Source organism: Rana temporaria, chromosome 1 (assembly GCF_905171775.1).
Source record: "Rana temporaria chromosome 1, aRanTem1.1, whole genome shotgun sequence".
Taxonomy (NCBI): Eukaryota; Metazoa; Chordata; class Amphibia; order Anura; family Ranidae; genus Rana; species Rana temporaria.
In genome coordinates this window covers 675,210,473-675,223,602 of record NC_053489.1, presented here as the reverse complement: position 1 = coordinate 675,223,602, position 13,130 = coordinate 675,210,473, and the positions used below count along the sequence as shown (strand labels likewise).

General features: G+C 47.0%; 1 protein-coding gene across 1 annotated transcript in view; it reads right to left on the bottom strand.

The window, feature by feature from the left end:
- LOC120924643 (nicalin-1-like) overlaps positions 1-13,130 on the bottom strand; it is an 82,598-nt gene that overhangs the window by 32,204 nt on the left and 37,264 nt on the right. Inside the window, exon 10 of the mRNA XM_040335647.1 lies at positions 5,718-5,805. Within this exon, the coding sequence (XP_040191581.1) occupies positions 5,718-5,805 (88 nt within the window). The remainder of the gene's footprint in view (positions 1-5,717; positions 5,806-13,130) is intronic.

The following is a 13,130-nucleotide window of genomic DNA, read 5'->3' as shown; positions in this document are numbered from 1 at the left end:
ACGTATTTGACGTTTTTTACGTACGGCGCATGCGCCGTTCGTAAATGAATCCCGGTGCGCATGCTCGAAATTCCGCCGCAAATCGTCAATGCTTTAGACGTGAATGTAACTTACGTACAGCCCTATTCGCGAACGACTTACGCAAACGACGTAAAAATTTCAAAATTCGACGCGGGAACGACGTCCATACTTAACATTGCGTACGCCTCATAGACCCAGGAGCAACCTTACGCCGGAAAAAGCCTAACGTAAACAACGTAAAAAAAATGCGCCGGGCGTACGTAGGTTTGTGAATCGGCGTATCTACCTAATTAGCATATTTCTCGCGTAAATCGACGGAGGCGCCACCTAGCGGCCAGCGTAAAATTACAACTAAGATACGACGACGTAAGAGACTTATGCCGGTCGGATCTTAGTCAAATCTATGCATAACTGATTCTAAGAATCAGGAGCATAGATACGACGCCGCAACTCAGAGATACGACGGCGTATCTGGAGATACGCTGTCGTATCTCGTACCTGAATCTAGCCCAATATTGGTGTAATGCCACAGAATCTGCCATGTTACGTTGGCACCCCATTTGGTGGTGCCTTCAAGTAGCCACATGTTGAGGAACCCCCAGTAACCCCTTGAGGTTCCACAGAACTCTGGCTGACATTGGCTGCCTTAACCGGTTCCCGACCGGCTCCTGTAGATTTACGTTGGCAGAATGGCACGACTGGGCAAAGTGACGTGCATTTATGCGTCACTTTAAAAATTCCCGCCATGCGGGTGTGCGCACCTGCCGCGAACACTGTGACCGTGCCCGCGGGACCAGCGGACTCAATGTCCGCCGGCGTCCCGCGATCAGAGCTGCAGAACGGGGAGAGGCTAGTGTAGACATGCATCTCCCCTGACACTGTCACTGATCGTCTGTTCCCTGTGATCGAGAACAGCGATCAGTCACGTGTCGCATGTAGCCATGCCCCCTAACAGTAAGAACCACTCCCTAGGGCACACTTAACCCCTTCAGCGCCACCTAGTGGTTAACCCCTTCCCTGCCAGTGTCATTTTCACAGTAATCAGTGCATTTTTATAGCACTGACCGCTGTATAAATGACAATGGTCCCAAAATGGTGTCAAAAGTGTCCGATGTGTCCGCCATAATGTCGCAGTCACGATAAAAAAAGAAAATCGCTGATCGTCGCGATTACTAGTAAAAAAAAAATATTAATGAAAATGCCATATGTAGACGCTGTGGCCCGGATTCAGATACAATAGTGTATCTCTCGGCGGGCGTAACGTATCTCAGATACGTTACGCCGCCGTAAATTAGTTACGGCGGCGTAACGTATGTGGTCCGGCATAAGCCCGCCTAATTCAAATGTGGATGATGTGGGCGTGTTTTATTTAAATTAATTGTGACCCCACGTGTGAAGGATATGTCAGTGTAAATCTCCCTGCTTGGTTAAATTGTGGGTTAGAGGTAAAATGGATTCATGTGTTACAAGCTATTGACATGTTAATGACCCGTCTGCAGCTAGCTCCTTATTTCAAAGGGATGTTAAACCTGTTTACTGTGATTAGAGGTGACTCATGTTATGTATTCTGATTGCTTCATTATGCGGTGCCAGGCTGCCCAGCTAATGTGTACACCTTGTAATTAACTTCCCTGATGTCATTATTTAAAGAAAATGTGTCTCAGGTCGTCTCTGAATTGTCTGGCTATATTCTGTATGAGAAACTCCAGAGTGGGTGAAAAGGGGGTGGAGCTCCCATTGTTCCTTGATTAAGGATTTAGCTTGTAAAACTGTATTTATAACCAGCAGCAAGCTGCCAATAAATCAGTCTTGGTTCCAGCATTCAGTCTTGAGGATGATTCAGTCGTGTGGATGATCCTGTGATGTTCTTGTATGGAGAGGAGGGAATGTTTGACGGGGATATCATACCGATACCGTCACAATTGGTTGGCAGCAGCGGGATCTTCCCTTCTACTCTCCCTTACACCAGGACTCCAAGCAGACACTGGGAACAGTGAATGGAAGGCTGCTACACCCTGCTTAAAAGAACTACTGGAAGTTCGTGGAAGGATTGCTAGCAACAAAACCAAGCGGGTCATCATAGCAGAATTAATGGAGCTAGACCAGGAGGACAGGATTGCAGCAACGCCAGCAGTACAAGAGATGGAGACACCAGTGATTCAGGAGGAGTCACCAACCAACAAGCTAATGAGAGAGAAGCTAGCGTGGTTCGGCCCGAACCCAACGCCGGATGTGGTGCTGAAAGTGATGGACCTGTTAGCGAAGGAGGATAAACAAATAAGAGACGAAGAGCTACAGTTAAAACTGGCAGCAGTCCAACAAGCAGCCGCACATTCTCCAAACAGTGAGTACAGCACAGCAGACACAAGGAAGATTCCGTTTAGCGCTTTTAAAGCTTTTGATGAAAAGGACTGTGAAATTGATATCTACCTGGCAGATTTTGAGCGACAATGTAACCTGCACCGAATAGCTAGAAGAGAGTGGGTTGCAATATTGTCAGGCAAACTGTCAGGCAAAGCTTCTGATGCTTTCCGGACCGTGCCAGATCAGGATATCCATAGCTACGCCCGGGTTAAAGAAGTGCTCCTGGCTCGTTATGCAGTAACCCCAGAGTCCCACCGACAGAAGTTCAGGGACTCACGCAAAACCACGGAAGACTCTTACGCGGAATGGGCATGCCAGTTGTCCCTGTCGGCCTCTAACTGGGCTAACAGCAGCCAGGCCACCACCGCAGAGGACATTTTGCAACTAATGCTCCTGGAGCAATTTTACAATCACATCCAGACGGACGTCAAAGATTGGGTGAGAGATCGCAGGCCCATGACTCTACCAGAGGCCGCGAAGTTGGCGGATGAATATGCGGATACTCGCAAGACAAACCAGGTCACACCACGGGTACAACCTCCACCACAAACGGCGCCCTCACACCCACCAGCCGCTAGATACCAACCGCCTAACAGACCGAGTCGTGTGGATGATCCTGTGATGTTCTTGTATGGAGAGGAGGGAATGTTTGACGGGGATATCATACCGATACCGTCACACCACGTATTTGACGTTTTTTACGAACGGCGTGAACGTGAACGTAACTTACGTACAGCCCTATTCGCGAACAACTTACGCAAACGACGTAAAATTTTCAAAATTCAACGCGGGAACAACGTCCATAACGTCCAACGTCCATAACATAGGATACGCCTCATATAGCAGGGGCAACTTTATGCCGGAAAAAGCGTAACGTAAACAACGTAAAAAAATGAATCCGGGCCTATAACTTTTGCGTAAACCAATCAATAAACGCTTATTGTCATTTTTTTTACCAAAAATATGTAGAAGAAGAATACGTATCGGTCTAAACTGAGGGGGAAAAAACATTTTTTTTATATATATATGTTTTTGGGGGATATTTATTATAGCAAAAAGTAAAAAATATTGAATTTTGTTTTCAAAATTGTCGCTCTATTTTTGTTTATAGCGCAAAAAAAAAGAAAAACCGCAGAGGTGATCAAATACCACCAAAGGAAAGCTTTATTTGTGGGGAAAAAAAGACGGCAATTTTGTTTGGGAGCCACGTCGGGCGACCGCGCAATTGTCAGTTAAAGGAACGCAGTGCCGATTCGCAAAAAAATTGCTCTGGTCTTTGGCCAGCGAAATGGTCCGGGGGCTAAAGCGGGTTAATAGGGACCCCAAAAGTGTAACTTGGCTTCATCTCGCTGATTTCCGCCACCAGAGGGTGCTGTGGGACCTCCATTGTCTTTCCCCAGCACCGACGAGCGCGGCGGTCAGAAGATGGCGTCATGTACTGCTGAAGATTCATCAGAACATCGGACTCCCTCCACTCCCGTCATTAGAAGACTTCAAACCTTTCATTGATTGGCGTTTCCCGGGGAGGGTAATGAGCTGTGAGATGCGGGGCGATGCAGAGCGGCGGTTTGATCTCTCCGCCGTTCTGCGTCATCACGCGATCGTCTTTCATTGCGGAATATCTGGTAATGGATCTGAAATGGGATTTATGAAGCTGAAAAGAGAACGAGGAGGTCATGGCGGAGCACTGACTGTATTTATAGAAACTGGAAGCACTTAAAGCATCACTCCACCCAAAACTGATTCTTCCGGGGGAGTTAAAAGGCTTAGCCCCCCCCCGCCCTTATGGGTAAATGTGACCCCATGGAGCTGCCCCTTTATGCTGCGCTGGGAGCGTGCTCCATCATGAGCCCTCCCTCGGCACTGTGACTGCGCTGTCGCCAACAGCTTCCTGTCACGTGGTGGTGATTGGGAGTCAATAGGATAGGCTCCTGATCATGTGATCATTGCGACGCCCAATATCGGTGATCACATGACTGAGAAGCCTTACAAACTCTTGAAGGGCCAGCAGGAGCCGAGGGTTAAAAGGGTTGGCTATCAGCTAAGCCAGGGGTCTGGCCTTCAGACTTCAGGGTGGCCGAGCGGTGGCCATTGGGAGTAAACCCCCCCCCCCATCATTGGTGTCATTGGGAGGAATTGTGCCCCATCATTGGTGTCAGTAGGAGTAATAGTACGCCATTGTTGGTGTCAGTGGGAGGAATAGTTCCCCATTGTTGGCTTTAGTGGAAGTTATAGTGCCCCATCATTAGTGTCAGTAGGAGGAATAGTACCATATTGTTGGTGTCAGTGGGAGGAAAAGTGCTTCATCATTGGTGTCAATGGTAAGAATAGTGCCCCACCAATGGTGTCGTTGGGAGGAATTGTGCCCTATTGTGGGTGTCAGTAGGTGGTATAGTGCCCCATTATGGGTGTCAGTGGGAGAAATAGTGCCCCATGTTTGGTGTTAGTGGAAGGTATAGTACCCCGTCATTGGTGTCAGTAGGAGGAATAGTACCCCATTGTTGGTGTCAGTGGAAGAAAAAGTGTCCCCATCACTGGTGCCATTGGGAGGAATTGTGCCCCATTGTGGGTGTCAGTAGGAGGTATAGTGCCCCATTGTTGGCTTTAGTGGAAGGAATAGTGCCCCATCATTGGTGTTAGTAGGATGAATAGTACCCCATTGTTAGTGTCAGTGTCAGTGTCAGTGTTAGTGTCAGTGGGAGGAGTGGTGCCCCATCATTGGTGTCATTGTTGGTGTCAGTGGGAGGAATAGTGCCCCATTGTTGATTTCAGTGGAAGGAATAGTGCCCCATTGTTGGTGTCGGTGGGAGGAATAGTGCCCCATTGTTGGTGTCAGTGGGAGGAGTGGTGCCCCATCACTGGTGTCATTTGGAGAAACTGTACCCCATCATTGGAGTCTTTGGGCACCATTGTTGGTGTCATTGGTAGGAACTGTGCCCCATTTTTGGTGTCATTAGGAGGAACTGTGCCCTTCATTGGTGCCAGTGAATGAAATTGTGCCCCAAGGGCCAGAGAAAAGCAAGCAAAGGGCCACCCCGGCCCCCGGGCCACAGTTTAGAGACCACTGAGCTAAGCAGTCAGATGGAATACACGTACCGGAGTTTTCTCTGTCACAGGATTTATTTTTCTGTCCATCCAGTTCTGAGATTTGCACCGCCAGCCTGGTGACCTGATTTTATGCACTGCAGTTATAGGCAACACGGCCGGTCACCTACCCACCCCCTAGCCTGTGATTGGACTGTGAAGGAGCAGCAGCAGACTAATACGATCTTCCCTCTGCTCTCCTCCTGTGAGCATGAAGAGAGATGTGATATCAGCAAGTCTCATCTTACCTTTGTGGTGTCCGGGTACAGAACCCGGGCCAGAGCCTCGCACAGGACCTCCGTGTTCCTCCTGAGCCTCCTCATGTCCACCCGAGGCCTACCACACACCAGGAGAGAAGAAAGATCCACATCACATAGCCAGACAGTGGTAGACACCTGACCATCACACCTACCTAATATGTCCAAAAGCCACCAACATACAGGATCTCACAAAAGTAAGTACACCCCTCACATTTTTGTAACTATTTTCTTCTATCTTTTTATGTGACAACACTGAGGAAATTACACTTTGTTACAATGTAAAGTAGTGAGTGGCGGAATTATAGGGGTAGCTGAGGTCGCCATGGTGATCGGGCCCCTTGATGTAGGGACCCCCTGTACTCTTCGATGGGAGGAGCAGCAAGGGCAGCTGAGACAAGCCCCCCAGATCTTCAGCCGAACTGTAATCGGCACTGTGCAGGGAGCTCGTCACAATAACCTAAAGTGAAAGCACAGTGTGTGCTCTTTGTCTCCCCCTACAGTGCAGTACCCGACATGAAGAGCTAAGGTAAAGGTCTGCCTTTTTTTTATAAGACTATCTATCTACTGTATGTGTGTTTTTGATCTGTTTGTGTGTGTGTATGTATGCGTGTTTGTGTGTGTGTGTGTGTGTATGTATGCATGCATGTGTGTGTGTATGTATGCATGTGTGTGGGTGTGTATGTATGTATGTATGCATGTGGGTGTGTATGTATGTATGTATGTGTGTGTGTATATGTATGCATGCATATGTGTGTGTGTGTGTATGTATGTATGCGTGTGTGTGTGTGTGTATGCATGCATGGGTGTGGGTGTGTATGTATGCGTGTGTGTGTGTATGCATGCATGTGTGTATGTATGCATGCATGTGTATGTATGCATGCATGTGTGTGGGTGTGTATGTATGCATGTGTGTGTGTATGTATGCGTGTGTGTGTGTGTGTGTGTGTGTGTGTATGCGTGTGTGTGTGTGTGTGTGTGTATGCATGTGTGTGTATGCATGTGTGTGTGTGTGTGTATGTATGCGTGTGTGTGTGTATGTATGCATGTGTGTATGCATGCATGTGTGTATGTATGCATGCATGTGTGTGGGTGTGTATGTATGCATGTGTGTGTATGTATGCGCGTGTGTGTGTGTGTGTATGTATGCATGTGTGTATGTATGCATGCATGTGTATGTATGCATGCATGTGTGTGGGTGTGTATGTATGCATGTGTGTGTATGTATGCATGTGTGTGTATGTATGCATGTGTGTGTGTGTGTATGTATGCATGTGTGTGTGTGTATGCATGCATGTGTGTGTATGCATGCATGTGTGTGTATGTATGCATGTGTGTGTGTGTATGCATGCATGTGTGTGGGTGGGTGTGTATGTATGCATGCATGTATGTGTGTATGTATGTATGTATGTATGTATGTATGTGTGTGTGTGTGTATGTATGTGTGTATATGTGCATAAGGCCGTACAGGCACCGCCCCCTCTCTCCAGCCACCCCCTCTATGACCAATAAATAGATTCATTCATTGCATGAATCTATCCATGGCCACCGCTGCCACCCTCTATTCAGGTGTCCGGCCCCTTTTCAGGCGCCTGAATTACAATGGCAGGGGTGTTTTTTGAAGCACCTGATTAGAGCCGTAGGCTTCAATAGGCTTCAAAATAGGTCAACTCCCAGCGCCATGCTTGGCACTCACAGTCCACCCAGGTGTGTTAGGAAAGTGAATATTAATTTGCTTTTCTAACACTGAACCGCCTCTCCACCAATCAGGTGCGCGGGTCTGTTACCCTGATTGGCTGAAACGAAAGGCGCGGCTATTTTGGCCCCAGTCAATTTCTATTTAATAAAGTGTCTAAATGCTGTAACAACCTAACAAAACGGACCTTAGTTTACAGACTAACTTTACTAGAATACATTAAGCTTGTGTATTACAGGGGTATTTATATTTAAAAAGTGAAATTGTGGCCGGAACTCCGCTTTAATGAAAAGAACCTCTGTCCAACTGTGAAGCATGGGGGTGGATCAATCATGCTTTGGGGTTGTATTGCAGCCAGTGGCACAGGGAACATTTCACGAGTAGAAGGAAAAATGGATTCAATAAAATTTCAGCAAATTTTGGATGGTAACTTGATGCCATCTGTAAAAAAGCTGAAGTTAAAGAGAGGATGGCTTCTACAAATGGATAATGATCCTAAACACACCTCAAAATCCACGGGGGATTACATCAAGAGGCGTAAACTGAAGGTTTTGCCATGGCCTTCACAATCTCCTGACCTCAACATCATTGAAAATCTATGGAGAGACCTTAAAAGAGCAGTGCGTGAGAGACAGCCCAGAAATCTCAAAGAACTGGAAGCCTTGTGTAGGGAAGAATGGGCAAAGATCCCTCAAACAAGAATTGAAAGACTCTTGGCTGGCTACAAAAAGCGTTTACAAGCTGTGATACTTGCCAAAGGGGGCAGTACAAGATATTAACTCTGCAGGGTGCTTAAACTTTTGCAGACGCCATTTTTATTTGTTTCTGTAATTTTGAAAGTGTAAATGATGGAAATAAAATCTAACTTTTTTTGACATATTATAAGAATGTGTAATCTGTAATTTGATGCCTTTTGGAGATTTTTCCATCTTTCCTCGGCTTCGTTATGCACATTATTACAAATTTTTACCTGGGGTGCCCAAACTTTCGATCCCCACTGTATCTATCTATCTGTCCTATCTATATCTCTCTCTATCTATCTATCTCTGTCTCTGCTGGTATCATACTAGATGTTTCCCTGTAGAGACTGGCCCAGATTCAAGAAGCACTTGCGCCCGCGCAACCATAAGTTACACGGCGCAATTGCTTACTTGCTCTGGTGTAACGAGTGCTCCCGATTCAGGAACCTCGTTACACCGACTGCAGGCTAAAATCTGCGCGGCATAAGGCTCTTATGCCTCGCAGATTTTAGGCTGCATTCTTGCGGGGGCCGCTAGGGGGCGCTCCCATTGTGTATCAGCGTGTAGTATGCAAATTGCATACTACCACTGATTCACAAGCTTGCGCGGGCCCCGTGCAAGCCAGGTACGGAGTTTCCGTACGGCTACTTTTAGCGCAAGGCTGCCCCTTCTAATAGCAGGGGCAGCCAATGCTAAAGTATAGCCGGCCTTCCCGCGCCGTGAAATTTGAATTTCACGGCGTTTGCGTAAGTGAAACGTGAATGGCGCTGGACGCCATTCACGTTCACTTAGAAGCAAATGACGTCCTTGCGACGTCATTTGCCGCAATGCACGTCGGGAAAGTTTCCCGACGGAGCATGCGCTGTACGCTCGGCGCGGGAGCGCGCCTAATTTAAATGATTCCCGCCCCCGGCGGGATCATTTAACTTGCGCGCGCTTACGCCGGGCAAATTTGCCGGCGCGCCCTCGCAATTCACGGAGCTACTGCTCCGTGAATCGAGGGCAGCGCAAAATATTTGCGGGGGCGCAGGGCGAAATCGTTGCTCCCCCGCAAATATCGCGCAATTCTACTTGAATCTGGGCCAGTCTCTCTATCAGTATACAATGTTTACCTATACGCCGGCCCTTGGCTACAACGCTTCCAATAAATATCTCCTGATCTCATTGGTTGGCACGTATCGTATAAACACGTTTCTTTTATTAGCGCTCCGAGTGTCTCTTCTACATCCCGTGTGTGATTTGTGGCCGCCATTCTCCGTATATCACATGGGGTTATCTTATCGGTGTATGTTCCCGGAGACTCCCGGCCGGGGGGGATTCGTCATTACACGGTGACGGCCCGTCTTCCCGGAATTTCCAGAGCTGGGAGGAAATGAAATAATATCTCATGGCACCAATGTGAATTCATTTATAAACCAGCCGGGTGCCATGGCAGACAGTTTTAACTCCTTCTATACCAGAGCTGCTTTCTCATTTTTGCACATGTGTTAGAAAAAAAAAAATTCGGCTTGAAGACTAAAACCCCCAAAACTTTATAGATGTTCTGAAAGCAGAGACCCGGGAGAATAAAATGATTGTAGTTGCATTTTTATTAAACCCATGTGCAGTGATACCGAATATGTGTGACCCAATAGTCATTTCCATACCTAGGCTCGCTTGTACCTTCATAGGAGCGTGCATGTGGGAGCAGAGGGTGTTAAAAAATGTAGTAAAATTAAATAAATAAAAATCATTAAAAATAAAAATAAAATATAATTTTTTTTTTTTCGTTTTTTTTTTCCCCACTACAAGAGGGCTAACAAGTCATCACTGTGATAAAACAATGAAAGTAATAGGTTTTCTTTAACCAGGCACCTACGCACCTTCCTGCCCAAGCCAATTTTCAGCTTTCAGCGCTGTCGCAATTTGAGTGACAATTGCTCGGTCATGCTACACTGTACCCAAACAATTTTTATCATTTTTTCCCCACAAATAGAGCTTTCTTTTGGTGGTATTTGATCACCTCTGGGGTTGTTTTTTTTTTGCGCAAAAAATAAAAAATTACAAAAAATTTGGAAAAAAAAAAGGTTTTCTTTGTTTCTGTTATTTTTTTTTGTAAATAAGTAGATTTTCTACTTCGATCACGGGCATTGATAAGGCGGCACCAATGAGGTGGCACTGATGAGGTGGCACCAATGAGGTGGCACTGATGAGGTGGCACTGACGGACACTGATAGGCGGCATTAATGGGCACTGAAAGGCGGCACTGATAGGTGGCACTGGTATGTGGCACTGATGGGCACCAATAGGCGGCACTGATGGGCACCAATAGGCAGCACTGATGGGTACTTATGGTGCCACTGATTGGTACTTATGGGCACTGATGGACACTGGATGGCACTTATGGGTGGCATTGCTGGGCATCATTGATTTGCGGTCTTTCATAATGGTGCCAATCAGTGCCCATTTGTGGGCACTGATTGGCACATATTTGGCATCAATTTGCATATGTAGATGGCCATGTGGGATGTACCTGGCCATCCACATGCTTGGGACTTCCCTGGTGGTCCTGGCGGCTTCCCTGGTCAGGGCCGCTGATAGAAATCACGGGGCCACGTACAGCCTACCTGACAGAGCCCCCTTCAGCTCCACCCCTGGTCCCTCCTTCAGCTCCACCCCTGGCCCCTCCCCAGATGCCATATTGTGCTTCAGACAGTGCCACCCATGCCATGCCGCCCGCCAATGCCATATTGTGCTGCAGACAGTGCCACCCATGCCATTAATGGCATAATGCCATTGGCAGCATGGGTAGCACTGTCTGCAGCACATTATGGCATGGGTGGCACTGTCTGCAGCACATTATTGAAATTGGCGGCATGGGTGGCACTGTCTCTGCAGGCAGCACATGTGTTATAGGCCATAACGCATGTGCTACCTGCAGACAGTGCCACCCATGCCGCTAATGCCATATTGCAGCAGATCGACGTTTTAGGGACATGGTTGGAGGATTTTTTTTTGCATTAACTTACTTTTCTGATCAGGTTGCCGGGCCCGGTACAACAGGGCCAGTTGTACTGGCCTCTCAGCGGCCCTGTCCCTGGTGGTCCAGTCTGGGCTTCCGTGGGGGGGGCTGCGCTGATAAACAATCAGCGCAAACCCCCCCTGTCAGGAGAGCTGCCGATCGGCTCTCCTCGCGTCTGTCAGACGCGAGTGAGGCGCACGCCGGCATGTTATCCTGCTGGATGTCAATAGACGTCCAGTCAGGATAACAGAACCACTTCCCGGACGTCAATTTACTATTGACCGGGCGGAAAGTGGTTAAGAAAAGATTAACTGGTACCCTCCCGGCCTATTGGTGGATGATGCCGGGGTAGGCCTCTTGTCGATCTGAGTGGACATCATATGACGTCCTTCCTGATCGCAGGGTCACACTGCAGGCAATCTGTCACTGGCTGCATCCACCAGACACAGCCAGAGACTGATCACTGTAACGGCCCCCGCTGCCGGTACCATGTGACCGCTGTAACCAATCACAGCAGGTCATATGACACTTGTAAACAATGGATGGTTTCCTTTCAAGTCATCAATTGTATGCAATTGTGTTGCTAGCTGTGATTGGTCACAGTGATAACATGGTACAGACTGGGCCAATCATGGCCCATCTGTGCCATGTGATCATCTGTGGCCAATCACAGCTAATCACATCAAAACAAACTGAATGAATTGATTTAATTTCGTAAATGCTTGCATATAGCAATGATATATACACATTTTTTTTTGTTTTTTCAACCACACTTTGGCCAGAGCAATATAACCATGATCATTGCCACAACTGTTATATGATGACACTGTACTGCTCTGGTGACAGTATGTTAAAAAAAAAAATCTTCATTTACCAAAACATTATGACAAAAAATGACAACTTCAAAAAAACTGCCATGCCACCTCTTACTAATGACCTTGGACTGTCTACCTTCCAAAAAGGGGTCATTTGGGGGATATTTTTGGGCCTCAAGAAATGAGATCGGCAGTCAGTACATCAGGACTGGTCAATTTTCAGATATATATCCCATAGATTGTGGACTCTATGGGCCAGATTCAGGTAGAATTTACGTCGGCGTATCTATTGATACGCCGCATAAGTTCGAGGAAGCGCCGGCGTATCTTCTTTCTGTATTCAGAAAGCAAGATACGCCCGAATTTTAGTAAGATACGGCCGGCGTAAGTCTCTTACACCGTCGTATCTTAATTGCATATTTACGCTGGCCGCTAGGTGGCGCTTCCGGAGATTTACGCGTTGAATATGCAAATGAGCTAGATACGCCGATTCAGAAACGTACGTGCGCCCGGCGCATTTTTTTACGTCGTTTGCGTAAGGCTTTTTCCGGCGTATAGTTACCCCTGCTCTATGAGGCGTACGCAATGTTAAGTATGGACGTCGGGCCAGCGTCAATTTTTTTACGTCGTTTGCGTAAGTCGTTCGCGAATAGGGTTTTGCGTAAGTTATGTTCACGTCGAAAGCATTGACTATTTGCGGCGTAATTTGGAGCATGCGCACTGGGATACTTTCACGGACGGCGCATGCGTCGTTCCAGCCAGTTTTGAATAAGGCGGGCTTACGCCGGCCCGTATACGCTACGCCGCCGTAACTTCTGGCGTAAATTGTTTCTGAATACGGGACTTGCCTGTCAAAGTTACGGCGGCATAGCGTATAGGAGATACGCTACGCCCGCCTAAAGGTATCTGAATCTGGCCCTATAACTTTCCTACAAACTAAATAATATACACTGATTTGGGTTATTTTCACAAAAGAAATATAACAGAATACATCTTGGCCTAAATGTATGAAGAAAGATTATTTACCGGTATTTGCAAAATTTTATAACTGAAAATTTTGAAAAAAAAAAAAAATTATTTTCTTTCTGTCCTTTTTTTGTTTATTTAGCAAAAAAATATAAAAGCCAATGGTGATTAAAGTGGTTGTAAACC